The 24,610-nt window shown below is 38.8% G+C and overlaps 1 protein-coding gene across 7 annotated transcripts in view; it reads left to right on the forward strand.

The window, feature by feature from the left end:
- Positions 1-24,610, forward strand: part of RBMS3 (RNA binding motif single stranded interacting protein 3) — a 624,147-nt gene that overhangs the window by 256,687 nt on the left and 342,850 nt on the right. For all 7 annotated transcript variants that reach the window (XM_037132737.2, XM_037132981.2, XM_037133054.2 and 4 more), the window contains exon 4: positions 19,020-19,111. In XM_037132737.2, the coding sequence (XP_036988632.1) occupies positions 19,020-19,111 (92 nt within the window). The remainder of the gene's footprint in view (positions 1-19,019; positions 19,112-24,610) is intronic.

Raw genomic sequence — 24,610 nt, forward strand, 5'->3', positions numbered from 1 at the left:
AATATAGGGCTGACTGCAATTAAAGATGGCGTTGTAGTACATGAACTATGTTTTTTAAAATGCCTTAGTAAGTACAAACACTTCCCTCATAATGAAATGATAAAAACCAAATATTTCAATGTGGAATGCTATGTTTTAAAATATCAGAACACTTCAAAAGCATGACTATCTTCCTCTGATAAACATGGAAAATGAAACATAGGCCTATTAGGTTTAAAGTGCAGTTCAAGATCATTCAGTAAATTAGAAGAGAATAGAGTGCAATTAATCATGGCTGTCTCCTCTCTGTGTGCAAATCCTTGTCTTATGAACTTGAAATCAACACAAGCAGTGCTGTGACTTATTTGTGTGACATACCTTTTGTAAATGATAAAGTAATTAAAAATACAGGTTTTAATCAAAACCACTTCAGTTCTTTACTGACAAAAATAAGTAATATTGCCAGGTACTGATTCCAGTGATTTACATATGGGTTAATTCATTTAAATGTTTACAACAACTTTATGAGTTATAAATAGGTAATATGATTGTCTTAATTTTCCAGTGAAGAAAGGGAGATACAGAGATAAATAACCAATATTTGACACCAAACCTTGTGGCATGAGTTCAAGTGCTTAACTAAGCTGTTCTGTGGGTTGTTTCTCAAAACAGTGATGTCTATTTGGGCAAGAAGTTGAAAGCCACATATACATATTCCTATAAAACAGACTGAACCAGAGCATGGGAACAATGGTGTATAATTAACCGACAACAATGAAAATGTTGTGTAAAGTTCCTTTAATTCTTGGACATGATTCAGTTATCATATAAATCTGAATTTTTAGACCTGAAGGTGTTAGAATTTCAGAAATCCAACTTTTGGACTCATTTTGCTTATTTGCCTTAGCTGGGAGTCTTCCAGGCAAGAATGGAAAGTGAGTGTGGTTAGATGAGCTCTATGAATAACTAATACAATCACACCCAAACTAAGGAAGCTAACAGCCCCTAATCAGTGACAGTCAACTGTTTTCACAAAGGCATGTTGCTTCCAAATCTCCTCGTTATTAAAGAGGAGGTGATGACCTGAGTCTTACCTGAAATGTCTCAAGTTTGAAAATACATTGCAATGAATTAAATGAATTTTTAAAAATTTAAAAGCTGTGCACCATTGAGATCACACCTCTGGGCTGGCTGTCCTGTGTGGCCACAGGTCAGTAAGGAAGATGCCGCCATGTTGATGATGGAGTTATGGGTGTAAAGTGATGACTTGCTACCTCTGGGGAGGTTCCCCAATTCACCCTCTCTGCACAAGGGAGCTATTTCTTTTCCCTTTTACCACCTGTCCTACAGGATGTAAGATTGCTTTTGGTACAGAGATCCATATCTATGGTTCGGCCTCTTGAGGCTCCACACTTCTTGTTAATTGCATGCAAGGAAGTGCTACTGCTACTCTCTTTCTCCATAGATTGTTTCTATACACATATCCCAACTCAGCCCTATCCTCCCCTAACCCATGCTCATCCCCTATGAGCACTGACTGCTTTGGAGCTTAACACCAGATCAATTTCTAGGGAAAATCAGCATGTCACAAATATAGTTTCTTTAGGGGAAGTCACTTTTGAGATACTAACTGATGCAGACCCCTGCCTATGGGGTCTGTGTGCTGTAGATGTGATGACCAAATTCACATGGACTGCAGAAGTCCTGTGGAGGAAATGAGATGGCATGACCACTCTCTGAGTGAGAGAGGGCCCCGACCCCTGCCTGGACAGGCTTTTATTGCTTTTCTGGGCACATCACATTGAGGATGGTCCTCATTTACTCTGCACAGGTTCACTTTAGGTGGTTACCTTTTACAGATAACAAAGGAGAGAAAGTTGCTAATTACTACAAGGAAAAAGGATATTTACAAATGCAGAGGAGAAAGTGGTTGAACGGGTTATACTCATCCTTGGGAGGTTTAGCATAGATTTTAGAAAGTTAGTTTAAAGATATGCAGTAAACATTTGCAGCCTTAATTCAGGGGGAGGGACTTTTAGCAAAAAGTAGGCCTTGAAGCAGCCTAGGTACAATGCAGGCCTGATTCCCCACGGGAAAACCAATCTGTGGGTTTGGCTTCCTGCGTGCTGACTCATGCCTGTCAGTTTTCAGATGTGGCTGGACTATACTCTCCCCGCCATGTGAAACAGTTCCCTATAACTAACAACTTATCTAAATAGCTTAATTTCTGTTTGGGGCTTAAAGATGAGAATTAAAGAACTTAAGGGTAGAGGTATGTCTAGGAGAAAAAACTTAGAAGTGGGCGGGTAGTGGGGAGGAAATGTTGGGAACTGCCCTGCCTGGTTTCAGGAGCTGTAACCCTGCCATGACTAAGGCTGAGTGAGCGACCTTCAGACCATAAGCCCTTAAGGACACAAAGCTTATCTTCTTTGGCAGGAGTGCCACTTCTGCTCCTTTTTTCATAACTGGCCCCCAATGCTTGATCAGTTAGCCAATGATGGGTAAGATTCCCCAAGGGGGGACCAACCTAAGACAGGCATGGTCACATGGAGGCCCTGGGGAAGAACTTGGGGGGCTGCGGAGAAAGGGGGTGATGGACCCTCATCCCTCAGCTTTGATGAAGCCTGAGTCCTCATTTTGTCCTCCAGAAGTCTCCAAAAATTCCTTGGCTATCTGCCTCCTCGGCCTGACTTAAGCCTGAAACAATGACAGAGGGCGGTGCAGCCCTGTGCTAGAAAGGGTGGGCTCCCCCAGTGATCAGGCCTAAGAAAGGATAGGTAAAATCCTGTGAAACCTGCTTTGCTAAGAATGCTCTTAGTTAAATGATAAAGGCTCAAGCAGGACATGAGTTTGTTTCCCAAAGTTTGTAGCCTTTGAGCTGATAGACCCTGACTCAGAAGAAGCCCTAATAGTTCTTTGTGTGCTATCTACTGTTTGATCCTTACTGGCTGACAATGATTAATGAGCTGTACCTGTGTTCCTGTGCAAATTAAACCCAGTAAAAGCCTGTCTAGGCAAGGGTCAGCACACTCTCCCCTTAAGAGAGTGGCCAGGCCGTTCTGAGGCACTCTCCCCTTGAGGGAGTAGCCATGCCGTCCCTTTTTCTCCACAGGACTCGGTAGTCTGTGTGAATTTCTCTCATGTCTCCTCCAAAATGCTGTGGGCACAGCAGGCTGGTGCCTGAGTCAAGGAAAAACAAAGAAATCAATTCAAGAGGTTTATAAGGTTGTAAATTTCATGGTGCAGGACGAGCTCTCTTGTGATCCTGGCCTCCAAGGGCACAATCAGATACAGCTCTAAAAACATAGGTTGGTGTAGAGGACTGCCTTTTTCCATTTATAATCTGCCCTTTCATTGCTAAGAGCTTTCCTGCAAAGAAACCTAAAGGTCTGCAAGAATAAATGCTGCCAGTTAATACATCTGGGCCAGGACTATTTCTATTTCTTTGAAACACAGAGAAGAGGAAATATACATATCAATTGATAAAATATCCTCCTAAATCTCTCAAAGATTTCTTGCTTTACCCTTATTATCAATTACCCGAAATGACTGGCGACCATCCTGGATCTGTCTTTTACCCTCTCAGAGGCCATTCATTGATTAATTTATTCAATCAATATTTGGGGGGGGGTGAGGACACAGTATTGAGCTCACACCTATCTGAACCCTCAGCCAGGAAATATCAATATGGAAACTCTTATATTTTTTTATTTTTTATTACTAAAAGAAGAGCCTCTAGCACAATTATACAAGAACAGATGTTTTAATATCCTATTTTCACTCATTCATTCAACTGATATTTATTGAAGGCTTACATTGTACTAGTTTTCTAGACACTGAAGCCCAACAGATGAGTTTTTAAACCCTTTTATATGTCATGTATAAGTATGATAATTGAAGCTCATTTGCTAGAAAATGTTACTGAATTTATAATTGCTATTGTAAAAAACATATATCACACGAAGCCCCGCTGCACAATTACCATTTATGCAACTCATTTATATTGCACTGGGATCATTTGGACTCTCTGAGACTGGGTTGTCTCATGTGCAAAATGGGAGTAATGATACTTATACAGAGTTGTGAGATTTCAATGAGATAAACTGTGAGTAAAAGCTTAATAAAGTGCACAGCATAAAGTATATAGCATTTCATTTCATTGTTTTTGTGTGGTGATAGGTGTAGCTTTCAAACCCTGAGGTTTAAAGCACCCTGCAGAGACTTGTCAGGGAAGGGGTTGAGGACTCTGCATCAGCCCCGGCTTCTTTTTTAGGATAAAAGTCATCCTGCCACATGTTGGGTCAGCTTAGGCAAGTCAGCTCCTGGAAAAGATAAGGGCCATCACTTTGGGTTCAGATACAAGTCGACTCTCTTGTTTCCGAGAGAAGAATATGTTTTAAAGAGCAATCTCAAAGTACCTGATGTTACTGAAACTCTCATCCTAGAAGAGGAAGCTCTGAGCAACAGAACTTTTCTCCAGTGGTGTTTTTTTTTCACCCTCCCCTACTTCAGAGGGAGAGGAGGCAAGCTCTCTCTCACAAGCCTATTTTTTTCTTCCATGTGTTTTTGAAGCCCACAGGGAATTCCAAGAAGCTTCCTGTTCAAAGGCAGAAGGAACTGGTATAAATGAAGAAGAAAGAAATGTATTCTTCCCTCATGAGCAGTTGGTGGAGGGAAACTGAAATTATATCCCAAACACTTACGTACCCTTTATGTGGTATCTGTTAAGTGGCGAAGGGACCTTAGGGGGCACCGCAAGGAGAGCTTCCCAGAGCTTATAGAAAATGAGTTATTAATGTGGTATTTCTGTGTCAGAAAGGGGAAAGATGTGGCTTGTGCCACTGTTTTTGAGTTTTAGTGTGCTTAAAAACATTTCCAAGGTCAAGTTCGAAGAGCAGGACTTGAAAACAGTAATTTTACTACCTTTGCAATTGTCCTCTTTTACTACAGAGTTCTGGCATTTTCTAAACTGCCCTTCTTTGTAAACATTGTTGATCATCGTGTTTTGTTTTGTTTTATTGGTCATCAGCTCACGTATTTTTTTCCTTCTACTGAGCAATATTGTCCCTGGGCACTTTTGTGAAGTCACAATAAACTAAGCAAGCAACCGGCAAGCCCTTGATGCAAATTTATTTATCGATCTAACAACAGCTCTGCTAACCTCACCTTAAATCCTATGACATAAAACTCCAGTTCCTGAAAAACAGCCAAACCATTAACACCAAAAACACCTGACCTTGTTTGCAGTATATATTTGGCATATTTAGAAAAGAGAATCCTGCATTTTATGCTAATAATATCATCTTATTACTATTACTTACTAGTATTATGCTAATAACTACTGTCAAAAGTTAGGGTAACTTTTACATCAGTATCTATCAGGTCTTGCCAAAGTTAAATAGTTTGCCTTGTTTTGTCCAAAAGTATATAAATGGATCAGACCAGTGTTGTAATTTTAGGGTCAATGTTGCAAGTTTACAAGGTTCCATGTTGTGCCTTAAATTTTTCAAAGAGAGTTGGGTGACTTATAATGCCTGGGGTTATACATGTGACTGGATAAAAGCAAAGGTTTTTCATCCATTACGAATTTTCTCATTCATTCATTCATTCATTCATTCATTCACTCACATACTTATTCTCTCAGTGGCTGATATGAACCAGAAAGGGCAGCAAGACCTGGTGACTTGTCCAGTTATGAATAAAACTATCCCATTCTCTGTAATCATGGCCCTTACGGTGTGTTAGGGTAGAATATGATAATCTCACAAGTGAAGTAATCCCAAGCTGTGCCCGGTGGCATGGAGCACATTTACTGCATGTGCTGATAGAAGCTAGTAGAGGAGAGGAAGAACCCAGCTTCTGGACAGTCTGGGAGATGAACGCTCAGAGGGTGTAGCAGGCTCAACAGCCCTGAGGCAACTTGGCCAGACTATAATGAGGGAGCAGGAGATTTGTTCAGCAGTTCCCCATGACGTGTGGTCAGTTCACTTCATCTGTCCTCCAACTCTTCTTCCTTAGTCTGGATTTTGTTCAGTCTGTGTTAAGTTCCTGAACTCTCCCCTTCCTGACCCCTTTCTTACCTGTCCCTAAGTCTTTGCTCAGACTATTGATAGAATGCCATTTTCTTCTCTGCTCTACATGGTATCATTATGTTGAACAAGGAACAAAAAGAGAATACAAGGGTACATACTGTGTGATTCCATTTGTATGAGATTCTAGAGCAGGTGAAATTCCTCTGTCATGGCAGAAAGCAAACTCAGTGGCTTCCAGGGCCTAGAAATTGTGGACCAGGTGGCTCTAAAGGGACATGTAAGAGCTTTATAGGTGATGAAACCATTTCATATCTTGATTGTCATGGCGGTTTTACCGATGAGTATTCTTGTCAACATTCATCAGACAAAACACTGAAGTGGGCATTTATCTTATGTAAGTTGGACTTCAATGAAGTTCATGAAAACATCATAAGCAAAGAAGAACTCATGGACGCAGACAACAGTGTGGTGATTAAGGGAGGAAGGCAGGTAGGTGGAGGTGGAAGAGGGTACAAGGGGGATAAATGGGGATGGAAATACAATAAAAATAAACTTTTTAAAAAAAGAAAAAAGAGCATATTAAAAAGTTCAAATTTATCATCTTCATTATCGCTATCCTACTCAGGAAAAAAAGCTTTCTTTCCATCATCATGCCGTGTGTTCTAGGTGTTTGTACTTGTGAACCGCAGACCATGGACAGCCTTCAATGAACATCATCGTGTTAAACTGGTTGTTTCTCCATTAGGCTTGCATCTTTATTCCCGTATGAGAGAATCTACGTCGTATATGGCTGCCCCCCCCATAGCACGTACCTCAAAAGTTATAGAAAGACCTCACTGATCACTTGTGAAATCAATAGCACTGTTTTCTTCTTTACGTTCTACCTGATTCCCAAAGAGGATGGGCAGGAAGCAAGTTGGTTTCTAAGAATGGATGAATGAATGTTCTGTTCTTGGTCCTGGAGCCCACATTTTGGGTCCATGAGCAAAAATTGGAAGCGGGATGGGTTTTCAACCTAGCTGATTCACACCTGTACTTGCTTATCGACTTAACAAATTGCTAGTGACAGTTTCTCTGTTCTCCAAAATGTAGGTGCTGGGCAGACCCTCTACATTATCCTTTTGTATTGAACATTACTGAGGTGGCTTTGGTTAATAAAATTACAGGTTTCAGATGTACAATCCTATAATACATCATCTGTATATTGCATTTTGTGTTGAGTTATCAGAGGACCCAACAACTCCTCTTCTGGGTAGCCACGTGAAAAATTTTAAAATATTCATTCAGAAAGATATATGCCTCACTGTGATCATTGCACTATTATTTACAGAAGCCAAACATGGAAACAACCAAAGTGTCCTTTGATAGATGATTGACTAAAAAAGATATGGTACATGTATACATTGGGACACTACTTAGCCATAAGAAAAGATGAAATACAACATGAATGGATCTTGGGAATATTATGCTAAGTGAAATAAGTCAGATGGAAAAAGTCAAGAACTATATAATTCCACTTGTACATGGGATATAAAATTAAAAACAGATAATGAACAAACAAACAAACAAAAACTCATAGACACACACAACACTGTGGTGGTTACCGGAGTGGAATGGGAGGAGGGAGGTAATAAATAAATGGTGACAGAAGAGGATTGGGCTTTGGTACCTTATCTTTCTTAATGGACTATTATTTCTCTGTAGAGTCCACTGGTATGACCAGTGTTGGCAAGTCACAATGAGGCAGACACAACAGTATAATAAGAAGCTGGCTGTTTATGTCCCATTAGTACATGGAATGAAGAAGATCTGAATGGACTTAATGGTCTAGTACATAACTTCCACTCTGGATTGTTCGGCGGGGGAAGCTCTGTAAATCAGTCCTTCTGTGCTTATTCTGGAACAGCCTTCCTCCTCACCTTCCCTTCTACCCTGTCCCTATGCAGTTGTTGGTGTTTTCAACTGATTACCTAGAATATTAGCTTTTCAAAATATGTCACAGAAGTTCACCAATGCCTTCCAACTCATAACAGTTTAAAATTGCAACTCCAAATTATTCCTGTAAAAATAGCTGATCTCTATGACCCCTGGGGAATTTCTTATTTTAATCTGAAACCTTCAGAAATGGTTGAGGTTTGTGGAAATGATGGGGGAATGTCTGCTCTTAGCAGTTTTTGTGTTCAAGGGCAAATCAACCTCTGTGCTTGCTAACTCTAATTTTCCAAGGGTTATGAGACTTTAATTTGATTCTTTATTCAGTGTGCATAAAATGTCCACTGGAATTTGCATAATACATTCATTGTATAATCACTCTTCACATTGGTTACCTGCCTCCTCAAATGGACATCGCTTTTTTAAGGGAGTATGTTAATATAGGGCCAATTTGAACTGTGTAACTAAACAGAATTAAGCATATCTCTGAAGGACAAACATTAAAAAGAGAAAGGGGAGCATGTACTTGTTCTGAAATTGGCTGTTATGCAAAAAAAAAGCCCCAATTCTCTATTTTCAAATATTCATTTTGCAAATAGAGGCAGGGAGAGGATTGCTGTCTTTTCAAATATATAAATTTATTATGCAGAGAAGAGATTACACTTGTCTGCCTTGTTGTTAGAATGTACTTAAGGCACGTGGTTTAAATCAAGGTGCCAGAACTCAGCATGTTCTAAGAAGGTGAGGGAGTTTGAGAGAGAGGATGTCTTGGGCACTAGGCCAGGTGCTTTAAAGGCATTTAAATTTATTCAGTACTCAGAGCCAACATATAATTAAGGCAATAATATTATTACCTCTAATTTTGGTTGAGTGTTCTGTGTCACTGGAGTCATTGCTATAAAGTGGAGTAGCTAGGTATTGAACCCAAGCTGTATGGTGCCAACATCTTCGTCCTTCAACTACACCGGACAGTTTTCTATCAAATGCACTTCTCTAGTGTGAGCTGCCTCAGCAGATTGTGTGTTCCCTAACACTAGCACTGTCCTGACGGAACCTGCAGGAGAATTTGGCAGAGAGATGGCAGGGAAATTTGAAGATCAGGATGAGGTTGGATGAGATGGCATTTAAGGTCCCCATTTTCTCTGCAATTTTATGAGAATGGTAGGCATGGTCCTGACCGGATGAGTGGCTTATTGCAGACCAGAGTGTCTTGGTTTCTAATGTCCATTCAATCATCTGGATAGCTTATCAAAACATAGAGCTTGATTCTGTAGACCTGGGGTGGGCCAGACATTCTGCCTTTCTTACAGACTCGCAAGTAATGCCACCACTGCTGGTCCACAGACCACACGCATACAAGCAGAGCAGAAACCCTCTGGGCTCTGCTTGTGAAGCCACTTCCCCAGTGATCCAGGCCCTGAACCCAGTTGGGGCAACTGTACTTAAACATTCTGGTCATGGTTCCTTAAACTCAGCCAGCATGTCCTAGGATCATGAAATCCTATTCTCCTTGGACAATTAGGATTCTCCAAGCAAACTTACCTGTAATAGAGAAGACCTAAGCTGTAAGTCATGGGTCACCAGCTATTCATGGGGAAAAAAAGAGTTGGTACTATTAGCTAGCCTACCAATGTAATAATTATAGTAAAATTTCCTTGGGAAAAACGTCTTTGTTGAAGAACATTCACTTTTAACTTGTAAATAAATGTGTAATCATGAATGTCATGGCGTGACTCTTCAAACTCTTGTTATCCTTTCTGAATCACAGGTCTGAAATTTTGTCTCATAAAGTCCTGATGTATTTTCACAGTTCTTTCGAGATGGATCCAACTTGGAAATGGAAATGGGTTTCCATTCCCCCCTGTTTCAGGATGCTATTGCTTTGACTTAACTGGTTTCTGATATTTGGAATGCAGTATATGAAGGTCTATCTTTAAAATATCTTTGGAAGAGACAAAAAATTAGGAAAATCACTCCTTACCATGTAGAAGGCTTTAAAACTATTATTTGTTTCTTTCAAAGACTTGGAATAAAAGCAGTTTTGCCAGTCAGGAACCTCTAAGAAAGACTTGGGTACTTGAGAAGCTGAAATAATAAATTGATGAGACTATAGAGATCCGTGTTTATTGACTAGGAAAGGTAGCCATGTGTGTCAGGAAGAGAAAGAACCCATTATAAAACTGTGTGTGTGATCTGATACCATCTGGTTAGAAATAAAGAAAAATTAAATTAATAATTTGTCTTTGGGTGGTGGCATCATGGCTCATTTCTCTTCATGTTGACTAAAACTTCTTCAGTAAATTTGTATACTTTTTAAAATTAGAAGAAAAAACACTTCTATTTATTCTTAGGGGGAAATGGACAATTGTGGAACCATTCATAAAATCTTAACTACAAATATTTTTCACTTTAAGTTTTTTGATGGCAACAATTTTTATTACTCTATGTATCTCTGAGTTCTTCTAATAAACACAATCATAAGAGCTAAGGAAATAGCCCTATTTCTTTTTTTCATATCAGAACATCAGAAAGAATCACAGGACAGTTCCTAGGAAGGCAGGCCAGAGCACTAAGGTCTAGGTAGAAGGGGACTTATATTTCACAGAATACTGTTTAGTTTGGCTTGACTTACCTTTTTAACTTTGTTTTCCATGTGTGCACTTAAGTTTATTTTTTAAATTCTAATACTGCACTAAGATTGTAGTTGGTGTATCAGCTGGGATGAAAAGTAATTTGGGGTCCAAGAGCATGAAAAAGCCACCATTTCTTATAGTGATAAGGGCAGCACTTGTGGATATTTATTTAAAGTATTTGGAATAAGGCCAACAAATACATGGCCAAAGACTGTATGCAGTAAAGTATGGGTATCCACTAGGAAGTACTTGACTTTACTCGAACAGAAGCTTCCTGAGGGTTTACAAGTGAGTTTTGTCTAAGATTTGGAAAGAAGGTTATGGATAGAGCATTTTCCTAGGAAAATAATGGTGTTCAAAGGGACAAAAGGCTTCATATAGACATTTAGATAAAGTGGTAAATCTAGAGTGTTACAGAGGCTCACAGATAGTGCCTGCTTCTGAAATGTGTTGGCCTGTATGTAAGATTCACTTTCTCTTCTCTTTGGCACTGAGCTGCACTAGTAATGCATCCCTCTGAGTGGTTGCCCATTTGTGCTATAATGACCATCCTGTAAAGATGAATGAGTGGTGAGTTAGGGATGTCTCTGTGGCAGAAGGATTTGTAAGACTACAAACGTGCTTCCCAGGCCATTGGGTAGAGAGCCTTTGAATGTCAATGTGAATTACAGTGTCTGGGGAGTGGAAATGGGGGACTTGTACTTCCCGTGATCCTCACACATAGAGGCCATCCTCTCCCACTCTTCCAATGTAGGAATAGTCCATGGTTCAACCTGTCCCTAATAACAGAGCAAGGAGAGGGAGGGAAGGATGAGCCCTCAATAACATAATCACAGTTCCTTTTGTTTACCCTACTGTGCACTGGGTTTGTAGAAATGTGCAGTTACAGCTTGCTTCCATCACAATTACAAACTCAGTGGAATTGTTTCATCGGTACCCTGGCTTGCTTCTGCAACCACATCATGTTACATACTTGTACCGCCTGCTATTTTTGATGGCAAAGACACAGAGGTCCAATGATTCACACCAGACATATGTTTGAACACTGCCTGTTAGCAAAGGAAACCTTTGCAAGATGATTCACAGAGGTTAGTCTGCCCATTTGCAGCCAAGCAGACTGTCCTCCCAATCTCTGAAATATTGTAGTAAAATTATGGTTGGTCTAATCAAAAACCTTGGCAAATCAGTGAGTTTCTTTAATCTTAATAAAGCATAGTGCTCTCTCTAAGCCAATAAACAATGATCCTGATCCTAATTTTGACTTTATTCACTATAAAGAAGCAATTTTTCTCATTTAAAAATCAATTGACAGGGGTGAGCAGGGAAGTGAGTTTTGGGATTTGAATTTGTGTTTGGTTTAATAGGACTTTTTGTACAACATAAATGGAATGAGAAAGTGTCCCATTTTCAAGTGGCATACTACTAAGCACTTTGGTCCCTAAATTTGTCTGTCTTTGTAATTGTTTTCTTCTGCTGGGAAATGCCATTTAGGACCTAATTTATTTATCCTGGTCTTTACTTTTGTCATTTGCACACAAAATGTACTGAGCTTGCCCCCAACTGTAAGAAATATTGGCCATTTTAGAATAGGAGCACATTCTTTTTTCCTTTTATGTGGTACTGATTTCTCTGTATACCTTGTATTCAACTTCATTCATTTGTACTGGGCACAGAAACTGATGAACAGAAAGACAGAATAAGGCGTATGTACACAAATTTAGAATGTGAATAATATTAACATCATGTCAGTCATTGAAAGGGGATCTGGCTCAGGTATTCAGCCCTGATGAACAAAACCGTACACACAAAACCATGCATACTAAACAGGATAAAAATGTGTCATTTTGCATATACTCACCTAACTTAACCCTTACATGTGAAAGGACCCTCCACTGTATTTACATTTCCTTATCTACCCTAGTAGACCATAAACTTGCTTACAGGAAGAACCACATTAGAGTGTCTATTTTTCCTTTTAAAGGAAAGACAGAGTGTCTTTCTTTCTTTAGAAAAATATTTTATGTATTTACTTTTAGAGAGGGGGGAAGGGAGGGGGAAGAGAGGGAGAGAAACATCAATGCGTGGTTGTCTCTTGAGCGCCCCCTACTGGGGACCTGGCCCGCAACCCAAGTGTGTGCCCTGACTGGAAATCAAACCTGGGACTCTTTGGTTTATAGGCCGGCACTCAATGAGCCGCCCCAGTCGGGGTGAGCGTCTCTTTTTCTTTCAGTGTCCAGTATGCTATTTTCCTTGCACATAATACATATTTAGTAAATAAAATAATAATAATAATTGTAATGGAAAAATCTCATCATGGTTCAAAACTGTCCGTCCTAACAAGCAGATCTTGTTCCAAAAACCATATCTCATTTGAGTGTTTCTGGCTCTAGAATATCAGAATCTCTAAGTAATTAAGCTCAAACATTTGGGAAATATACTGGACAGTTACCCACCTTATTGGCCTGTATTTGTTCAGTGTCTAAGGGCTGTAGCCCTTTGCATAGGAAGTGTGTATGCTCTCCTTTCCTGTAGAAGTGTCTTATTTCATAAAGATGTTTCAAAGCACAGGTGGCTTCATATTTTAATGGTTTAGATTTTTTTCCCTCAGAATAAGCACTCTTGTCTCTCTGGCTTCTTGCATTCCAGCAGGAGTTGTCTTTTGCCTTTATTTTTCACATGTCTAAATTAGGCCATGTTGCTATTGGATAGGTTTCTCTGCTGTACTCTTGTTTCATTATGATTACTCACATAAAATGAATGCAAAAAAGATACTAAAGAAACGACTGGGTTTTCTTCTTAGTCTGGTATTAAAAACATGAAAGTAGAGAAGAATTTTTCAGTGCTGTCTTTTGGCTACCTTTTTTGACCACATAATGCAGAGAACTAGGAAATCCAGTAATAAAAGAATACATGTGGCAATAACTCACAGGTTAGGGGTGGATGCAAGAGACACCCAGCTTGCGTAGACCTGATGTGGAAGCAACCTAGACTTCATCACTTGCAGGAAGCATGCAAACCCCTCCTCCCTTCCTGCAGACCACCTTATTAATCTCATTGCATTTTGGTTTTCATGTTCTGAGCCCAGACAACGGGCACAGAATGTTGTACAGCCTAAGCAGGAGAGGGAATTTATGGAAGGGCAACTCTTAAACATCTCCAACTGTTAAACTGGAGTAGAACTTCAGTTGAACGTATAATTCCTAGACAACGTGTTCGTTCATTCTGTTTAAAAATCGCATTCGACTCACAGCTGGATGGTCTTTGCAGGAAGTTGGGTGCTACATCGAGCCATCTGTGTTTCAAGTCGGCTTTTATGACAGTCATTCTAAAGAGGAAGAGCAATGCAAATGTTGTGAAATTTAATGTGCAGTTAGTTACACTTGGAGAGCAAGTCTCCTTCAGCTGCCACTGGGCCACTAGCAATCTGAAGCTGGGGTTCTGTTTTTTCCATTGTCCCCTGCGTAGAGAACAATTCCAATATTGGTTACTAAGTAAGCAGCATAAATAGAGAAGGTAAGGAGCCAGTAGCAATGCTGAGGTATCCAATAGGCTGGTAAAGGTGGAAAAGAAATGTTTAATAAAACTCAAGTAGATTGTCATGCAGCCATCCATTCAAATGGGAAAGGTCACAGAGAAGCTGCCTACAAATGCACTAAAGAAAACATGAACAGAACCCCCAGGCAATACCACTGTTTGTAAAACTCTATTTCCATTTATAAATATATATATGTATATATTTTCTATATAGTCATCAGGCTTGTAGTGCAAAAAAAAATAGTAAAAATTTAAATTAACACCCAAAGTTTGAAGCATTTCAGGAAAGCTTTGATTCTGCCTGCCAATGGATTGAGTGCTTTTGGCGAATGAACTAATTAGCATGGAGTGGTTCTTTCTCGCTGCTCTGCTTCACACTAATTGCAGGACTGTTCACCACCCCCACCCCATGCCCCGCCCCATAGAAGAAAAACAAGGACAGGGTGTGTGGCGAAAACAATGACATTCAGTTCTAATTCATTTGAACCCTCTGCCAGACTTAATTATGTAATTGAGGAGTGAGACCGGTGGGCTTCCAGCCACTTGGGCTGGGGTTTCCGATAGTCACCAGTCTTGGGGGTTTTATCGAGGATTTGAGCAGTCACCATAAAGCATTATTAGCTGGAGCTGAACTAATCCCCCCACCCTGCCCCTCACCAGATGCAGCTACAGAGGTTCCTGTTCCCAGACTTGATTATTTGTCATTAAGGAAAGCAAATTGAAACCAAATTGAAGTTGCTTTTTCCTTAGTAAAGGCATCATTATTCTTCAGGGGCAACTTTGTATTTCATTTTGTTTTCTTCTCCTTGCGATGTGGCGGATGCTGTCGCACGAGACTCAGGAACGCTGTGTTTGTTTCTAAAATCCGTAGTGTTTCTCAGGGTTGCTTGGGACATCTTTACCTCTGAACTTTGATTTTAATTAGTGATATGTGTATGGAAAACGCAGAAATTGCTGAAATATTTCAGTTCTGGTGGTTTATTCTTTCTTATGTGGTGAAATTTATTTTTAATGGTAAATAACAGGAATAAGAAACTCTGTTTTGTTGGTGCTAAATCCTTCTAATAATGTTCATTCTTTCAGTTCCGAAAGTTGCTTTGCTGGTTTTATATATTTCTATTTTATTTTCTTATTTAGTTATTTTAATTGGCTTTACTGAGGTGACATGGGGTAGTGAAATTATATAGGTCTCAGGTATACATTCTGTACCATCTCTGTGTTGTATTGTGTGTTCCCCACCCAAGTCCAGTGTCTGTCACCGTTTATCACCCCTTCATCTTCTTCTACCATCCCCCACCCTCCTTTCCCTCCGGTAATCACCATGCTGATGTCTGTGTCTATGCGGGTTGTGTAGGAAGCGGGCATTGTCTGTCCTTGTTGGCATGGTGGCCCCTTAGAAATGCACTCTTCTCCAAGTCCTTCCATCCCCTCCCTGATTCAGAGAAAGCTGAGGCTGTCTCCTTCCTCAGAGATTCCTTTGGTTTGGATGGGAGTTCAGCCCTGGATATCAGCATCATGATTTTGTAATACCCTGTGTAACATTCGGGGTGTGGAAGAATAGGGAGCAACCCAGAGAAAAGAAGCTGCACTGGCCTGGAGGCCAAGAGTCCTGAAGGTGGGGCTTGCTTTTCTCCAGAACCCTGACTCCTCGGCACAGATAGTGTTCTTTATAGTCAAAGTGTATTAAGGGGCCTTTTTACCTGTCCATTTCCATGGTAGTCCCATGCAGCACTTCAGCATCTTTCAAACATGCTTTCAATTCATTCCACCAGGTACTTAGCAAGCACAGGCTGTGTGTTATGCACAGTCCCAATAACTCGGGATATACAAGGAAATAGCACTGATCGCCCAGAGTGATTAGTGAGCAGAGGCTATTTGTTTTTCTTGCACTCACAGTGAGCAGAGGAGGGGGTCCCTCTTTTAGCGCAGCGCTGTGTTTCATAGAAGTTCTAGATCCCCTCACTCCCCCCCTTCTCAGGAATATTGTAATATCATCATCATATTATTATATAAATTATCCCTTTGCCCTCCTGTAGCTTCAGTTTCTTGTTTTCTGCTTGATCTTTTTTATAGTTATTCAAAATTACCAAGAACAATCTCTTAATAGGTACCACAAATACATAGTTATCAAATAGCCTAAATAAATGATCAGTAGTTCTCTACCTGGACTTCACATTGAAAGCAGCTGGGAATAGATATACACGCGTATACACACACTTGTGTGTGTGTATGTGTGTGTAAACATTCAGGCCATAGTCCCAAGAATATTGATTTAATTTTCTAGGGGGGTGAGTCCTGGACACTGGTAATTTTTTAGCTCCCAATATGATTCTAGTGCACAGCTAAGATTGAAAAGCATGGTATCTTCTGTCTTTGAACAAATACGAACAACTCATGAGACCTCATATTCTCCACTAGCCAATGCTGTTTATGAATTCTCCACCCAGCCAAGGTGATGGCAAGGAGGCTGGTGAGCAGTCTCTCTGCCTCCCCATCTTTCACTCTTCAGCTCCTCCAGCAGACTTCGCTCCCCACCACTTGCCCAAAGCGAACCACAAGGGCAGCCATGTTCCTAAATACACTGGACATTGTTGGCTCTCCTTGTCCTCATACTCGATGTTACCTTCCCGATTCCATTGTTGCTGCCCACTCTCTCCACAACCATTCAATCTTTAGTTGAAGCCAATTGAAGTGACAAAAATGCTGATCATTTCATACCACTGTTCCTTAGGACTTTCAATAATAAACAGTCAATAGTTAGAGTCTACATGATACATTCTCATTTTCTTTCAAGGGAGATAGGCTATTTTCTCATTATAGATTCATTTGTATAGTTATTTGTTTTACATCCATGAACTGTAGAAAGATGGGAATTAGAGTTGCTTTATTCACTATTATACACCCTGAGCCTGGCAAAGTGCCTGACATGGAATTTCATTATTGAATGAAAGAATAATCATGGGAATGGATGAGGAAGACTGGCCAAAGCATGCAGCTGAAGGAGGTGCCTGACTTAGCCAGTTCTAGTGAGGAACTCAACCACTCCATTCACAAGTGTACTGAATGAACAAGCTGGGCTGAATTCCTTCATGGAATGGTTTTATCTCATGCCCTAACTTCAAAATCCAAGGGAGTTACAGGAGTTGTGTTTTCTCCATGGTGGGCTTCAGGGGCCACTAGAAATAGTTTGCCAAGTGACGACATAAAGCAGGTCATTGTATAATGTGTTTCAAAAGGGCATATGCAGACCCGCCTTCAAATTCTAGACCTGCCAGTTGACAGCTAATGATTTGTGTCACCTCTCCCAAGCCTCAGTTTCTTCATGGAGGGACATGGAGGGACATGAGGACAATAGTACATGAAGCCATTAGAATTTCACCAGGTGTGCACATGGCAACCACCCCACGCAGTGTGAAAACGTCTACATTTTTTAGTATCCTCTCCACGCAACTCCAATGCTTGACTTATCTTGTTCTTCCTCTCCTTTCTTTTCTGCCTTTTTTTTTTGCCTATTTTACACAGCTTAGTGGGTGGCAACACTCATATTACTCACATAGTTTGGATTTTGTGGGAAGAGAAGAATTAGCAGTGCTCACAGAGCAGGCTCTCTTCTGGATTAGAAGTACAAACTTCACAGCTCCTCTGCCCAGCTTTTCAAGAGCATTTTACGGTATACTGCTGGGTAACAAGTTCATTTCAGGATAACATGCTGGGAGGAAGAAAGAAGAAGGGATTCGAGGGGAGAAAATTAAAAAGTTAATTAAAAGAAACAACTTGGTAATTGAATTCTTGTGCACATTTCTTTGGGTTTTTTTGGAGAGGGGAGTCGCCATGCATGGTTAGTAGGTTTGCCTTTGTAGTTCACCTCAACACTTCTAAATGAGACAAGCATAGGAATACAGTGCCAATCCCTGCCTACGCCATGAGAAGAGGCATGGGTTACATATGGTGGGCTTTTTAGATGTGCCAAACCAAGCTGCCCTCATATTCACTCTTGAGCATTTTTGTGTTTAAACATTCTTGGCAGCTTACATTGCTGTTAGGCTAAGTCCTGGACCCATATCAGCTGTTTTATGGGCATGCAAAATCCCTTTTTCCTTTATTCTCTTTTACTGGCTATTTCTTTGACCTCACTCTATACACACACACACACACACACACACACACACAGGCAGGCACACAATCAGTGAACACTGTAAGCAAGTCTTGTGCCCTTTTTAGATTGCACTTTATTAACAAGAAACATGGGTGTTTAAAACGTCTTTATGTAGTTTAAAACCTGTTCCTTATTTTGAAAAGATTGAATATTTATGTCATTATTTTTTTTTATCACAGATCACTTCAGAGTCAAAATAATTTATTTAAGATGTGATTGAGAAAGATAAGCTCGAGTAATGAATGAGGCTTTGGAATCAACTGGAGCCAGGTTCAAACCCTAACTCTCATTAATGACCTTTATTAATTCATGTAGTTAACATGTATTGATTGAGTGCCTACTGTGTGCTAGGTACTGTTAAGGTTGCTGGTGATGATATCTTTAGGCAGGTTCTATCCTGGCTTTTATAAACATCACCATTTTTTGAGACTTTGAAAGTAACTTTAGAGAGAAACTTTAAAAAAAATATTTTTGAGGATTATGTGTTCCTCATTCTTGCAGCAACTCCATTGAGGAAAGTAGAACAGGTTGCTAATTGCACACCCAGTTTCCAAAGCCATGTTTAGAGCATAAGACTTACTACTTTATTCTTAATGATACTGTAATTTTTCAGACATGGTAAGGACCATATATTGAGAGCCTTTATGCTCAACCAGGGTTATGAATGCAAGTGTGATCTCAAATGCACACCCCATAGTTACAGTAAAGATGCAGCTCTTTGTGAGTGCTAACAAGGGGTTTGTGTTTTCACAGGCTATGGTTTTGTGGATTTTGACAGTCCTGCAGCTGCCCAGAAAGCAGTAGCATCTCTCAAGGCAAATGGCGTGCAGGCACAGATGGCCAAGGTAAGATGGGCGTTTTAGATTGTTTGGTGATCATGTGTTTTCCCATTGCTGTGAGCTGTATCAGAATTGCACTTGGCAACAGTTGGGATTCTATTCACTTGTTAGGGAAAATAAGAAACTCCACAAGAAGTTTGGCTTAGAAGAAGCTGGCTGGTTTATATGTTTTTCTATCTATACACGTATATATTAATGTGCTCTTTTGTTATGGTAACCACACTAGGGATTTAAGGGTGCTTTTCGAAGGGCTGTTGTGCCTGCAAAAGGGATGTGTGTGTGTATGTTTGTGTGTGTGTATGTTTGTGTGTGTGTGTGTTTGTGTGTGTGTCTAGGAGTTCTAGCAGGAAATAGTGTTGGAGTGGTCCAGTTCTCAGCAAGTTGTCTTTGATAAGCAGTGCTAAAGAACTTCCCACTCTCATACTGGGGAAAGCTGATTACTGAAAGATGAAGACTTCTTATCTGTGCAGGAAAATGAGGTTAACCAAAGTGTTTGTTGTCTGTTTGCTAGAATTTCACTTTTGCCTTTATAAATAGAGTTTATCTAGATAATACTTTTCTAGATAGTAATAATTTTCAACACACATTTATTGGTATGTATAAAAAGTAGTCTGGAACTTCCTCCTGAAATTATAAGGCATTTTTATATTCAATAAAATAAATATAGTTGTTTATAATAGTTTTGTATCCCAATTGCAGTAATAAGAATCTAAAGGTATAATAAAAATGACATAAAACTAGACACACATAGTGTACCAATATTAATTTCTTGGTTTTGATATTGTACTGTAATTATACAATATGTATGCACTCTTGGGGGAAAACTGGACAAAGGGTAGAGGGGATCTCTCTACATGTTCTTTGCAAATTTCTATGAATCTATAACTATTTCCAAATAAAGAGTTTTTTAAAATTATAACATAAGGATATTTGGTACATATTTGCTTTAAAATAATCATTTTGTATTTGTTTCACATGCAACTTAATTTTTGAAATGTTTTTCTGATGACTATTTCTCTGTGAGTTTGTTTATCTCTAATTTTCAGAAGTTAGGCAGAAGAGCCAGCTGATCTTGAGGTGCATTTGTGTCATGTTCATGTATACATACACTTATCCTTCATTATTGCTATGACAGCTGAATGATGTAATGGCAAAGTCATCAAAATGGCAGTCGTGGAATGGAATTCTTTATGATTGCTAACATTCATTGATGACGTTTTCTATTTTCAAACTTAGAGGACTAGAGGTGGGATATTTGGTTTTCTTCATCTTCACTTGTCTTCCAGCAAACTGATACCACCAGTATCTGTTAACCTTCTGTTGTGGGTCACTTCTCATATAGATTACTTTGATGGACTCATTGCCCTGTATGACTCATTAATTGCTTTTCAAGGCAGCATAAATTAGAGTTTGAATTATTTCAGCTATGTAATTTATTCCTCATCAGGATAATTCTTGGAAGCTTTGAATTTGGTCACGACCTAAGATTGATTAAGTTAATATTAGTAATTAATAAGGAAATTATGTACATGTCTTGGTTTAAAGCTTACATGGCAAAGAATTAAGTTACATGGCAACTTAAGTTGTAACTTATATCTTGGAAACAAGTGATATAGTTTTTAGGAATATGCAAAATGTAAATGTTGGATTTGGATTTAAAGGCAGCTCATATTTGCAAGAAAACAATTAGACGAATGCTTATAAAAATTTTATTGGAACATCTCTGGCCTATTTCATTGATGAGCTACCAAATTTTAGAAATTGCTAATTAGTGACAGTTTAGAAGTAATGAATATAGTGTGTATAATCTCCACTCTTACAACCGTTCTGAGAATATATACATAGTTCTTACTGGATAAGAACCACTACCATCTTGTACAACAGGAAAAGAAAGTTGCCATTAATTTTATAACTATCAAGGAGTCATATGAATATTTTCCTTCTGTTCTCAGCATTCTCCTACACAAAGACTCTCTCTATCTCTTGCCCTTTCTTACACATACATGCACACACACTCCAGTCACTGACAATTCACCTAGACTAGATGTTATCAATGGGAAAATGTTTTAAGGACCTTCTAAGAAAATTATTTATTGTAGCTAGTAATCTAATTTTTAGGTCATACTCAATGTGCACAGTAGGAGATCCCCACAGACTGTTATAGACACTTACTTTATTTAATTTTATTATTTTATTTTACTTCTAGAGTTGCTGAGAGACTTCTACTTTACCAGTTATGCTTTTTGCCGTATAAATTCTTATCCCCCCTTTTCTCACAAACTTTGTATCTAAAGCCCAGAGTTTTAGGTCCACATCTACCTACTGGAAAACTTTCAGCAGTAAATGACTTTGTAATTTAACTACCCAGAAACAAATAGCCTCTCTTTGACAATGAAATGGAACAAGCTTAACCACCCATGTTAGCAGATATCTCAGTGAGCTATTGAATTTCATGGCATTTTTTCCTTTGTCCTGGTGATAACTATTATTTGTTATCATATAGATCTGCATTCTGCAGGGTATGTGAAACCTGAATATATATATATATATATATATATATATATATATATATATATATATATAATCCTTTTGCCACTTAAGTGTCTAGTGAATTGCCTCCTGCATCCTTGTTCTTATTAATATCCCACCATGCAGGTTGTGATGCCACATTTTAACACCTCTGGGATTTTAAAGCAAAAAATGCTGCAAATACTCTAGGTTCCCAGTAACAACCTGGAGTGAACATGAAACCTTCTGACTGAATCACTCCATTTAGTTAACACTTCAGTGTGTGTATATGAAAAATTCAACCAATTTGTCAACAAAGAGTAATTAAACAACAAATCATTCAGTAAGTGGTAACTGGTTAATATTGTGTAATCGTTGCCCTGGCTGGGTTGGTTAGAGGGCCATCCCAACATGCCAAAGTTGCAGTTTCAACTCCAGTCAGGGAACATGCAAGGATCACCCAATGAATGCACAAAAAACTGGAACTGCGCTGATGTCTCTTTCCCTCTCTCCCTCACTCTCTTTCCCTCAAAATCAACAAATTAAAATAGGTTTTAAATAATGCATAACCATTAACACAGGCTAACATTTTCTGTGCACTTGCTATTATGGCAAAAAAGGGATTTTAAAGATCAAAGGATATATTTCTTTTAGGAAAGCAGGTCTAGAATATTTTAGTAACACATGGTAGTGAGAGCATAGGTTTGGAGGGAGAGAAACTTAGCCTTGAGTCCTGGCTCAGATGCCACAGGGCTGTATGCCTTGGATAAGTTATTTAAATGTCTCTGAAAGTCTCTGGTAATAATACCTTCATTAGACAATTGCTGTGAGAATTAATTTTGAAAAACTACACAAAAATTTAGCACAATCCTTAAATTATAGCCAAATTCAATAAGTATTAATCATTTAATACATGCTTTTCATAAAACACATTCATTACTGAACATATTATAACATATGCTTTAATTCTAATATTATTACCAAGCAGTTTCTTGAGAAATATAATAAGTACTTTCCATCAGTAAACATTATTATTGCCTGCTAAGTGCCAGGAACTTCGCTCATTTTGGGGGGATCAAAATTGAACAAAATCTCTTTCTTATTCCAGATTTGTAATATTTAATCTATGTTCTCATTCTGCTATAGCTCTGGGTTAAGAATAATGGCTGCTACTCTTCTTGCCAACCTCAGGGTATTTAGAAGAAAGTTATTGGCTAAAGAACATGTCTCTGTATGCTTAAAAGGAGGGCTAAGAAATCCACCTAACAATAGCCTAACCTTACAGATGTTTATTTTACTCATTAATAAGGCAGCCATAGATAAGCAGTGTATAATAAATGCTTTGGAGTCACACCAAAATGAAGGTTGCCCCTCCATTTGTTATGAGTGGCTTTCATCCATACATATTTATATACTGGTGTCTGAAGCTATAGCTATTGCATCCCCATTTAGGCAGGACTTAAGACCTATACAATTTTATTAATCAATGTCACCCCAGTAAATTCAATGAAATGTTTTTAAACAGAAGAAAGAAAAAGACAAAAGGCTGAAGGACTAGCTAGCTGATTCTGCCCTTTTAAAAGCTTTCCCAGAATTTAAACTTAAGATCTTGGGTTCATATAGCAACAGACAAAAGTGAGTCATGATTTTCCCCTCAGCTGCAAGAGTCTAGGATGACGAATCATTTAACTTCTTTGCCTCTAGTAGAGAAAATTAAGAATAGTCATCTTTTGGTCTATTTAACATCAATAACACCGGTCTTCTCAGGCACCCATTCTGGGTGGCATGCATTTGATCCTTCCGTAAAGGAATCTACCTTCAAGTTCCATCCTCTAATCACATCTAGTGATGCTGTTATTTCCAGCAGGTGTAGACACAGCTGAAACTCATGGTTTGGCAACAAATAACTTTAAAAGACAAGTTGTATGTCCGAATTCCTGTAATTTAGAATGATAGAGAAACAACAGGATACATAAAACAAAATAAAAGACTACCATTTAGGAAAAGAGAGAATGGAAAACCAGTGGAAATCACTGATTGCTTATACATACCCAATACTGTTGGGCAGGAATAGAATTCTAGCTTTGTCAGTACGCTAAATTCTTTGCTTAACAGATTATTTAATCTCTGTTGGCCATCCATAAGGATTTCTTTTGCTCATTCTTTCCCAACGCCTCATTGATGCCTTACTGAAGTGCTGTACTGCTTTCGAAGCTGAGTTTTCTTGGATGTAAATTTCTAGGTTCTAGAATAGCTCTATATATTGAACACTCATGAATTGTTACCTGCAAAGCCCTGAGCTATCTCAGGCTTAGCAATTTTCTTTATTATTTGCTTTCTGTCAATTCCGAACAGAAGTAAACAGAGCACATGTTTAATTCTAGATGAAAGGTTCACAGAGAAGGAGCCGCCCCTCCTCATGCTCTTTATAGAAGGTTTATCAGGTCTACTACTGGGACTGTCATTCTAATTACCAATGGTGATGCACCACACCGTGGGATATGGAGAATAAATCCCACTTAAGTGATTGCAAAAAAGACCATGTGTTCAAGAAAATGTCAAACACATCAGGGATGATATAAAATATAGTGTCAGTCATGAGGATAATATAAAGGGACATCGTGTCAATTATTTCCCCTGGGGCAGAGAATGAGACTAGGACCAGAGAAGAGGAATCCTCTCTCCTATAAATCAGTTACCTTAATAATAGTTGTCTTTGAGAAAACAACTTAGATGAGTGGATTTTTCCACTTGATATTATAAGAAATAAAAAGTGAAAAGTCAATAAATATAGGGAAGTAAATTAAAATAAATGCACACAATTAATTATAAAATGTAATTTTTATAATTAATTGTTTATATTAATATAAATTACTATTAGTGTTTAATACATAACTCTAATAGTTATGTTTTCATACTGGAATTTTCTAGGGAAGAGCCTATTAAACAGATTATTCTAGACAAAAAATTTAAATTCAACCACTAGCCTCATGATAT

Source organism: Artibeus jamaicensis, unplaced genomic scaffold (genome assembly GCF_021234435.1).
Source record: "Artibeus jamaicensis isolate MK-2021 breed Jamaican fruit bat unplaced genomic scaffold, CSHL_Jam_final contig_519, whole genome shotgun sequence".
In the NCBI taxonomy this organism is placed as follows: domain Eukaryota; kingdom Metazoa; phylum Chordata; class Mammalia; order Chiroptera; family Phyllostomidae; genus Artibeus; species Artibeus jamaicensis.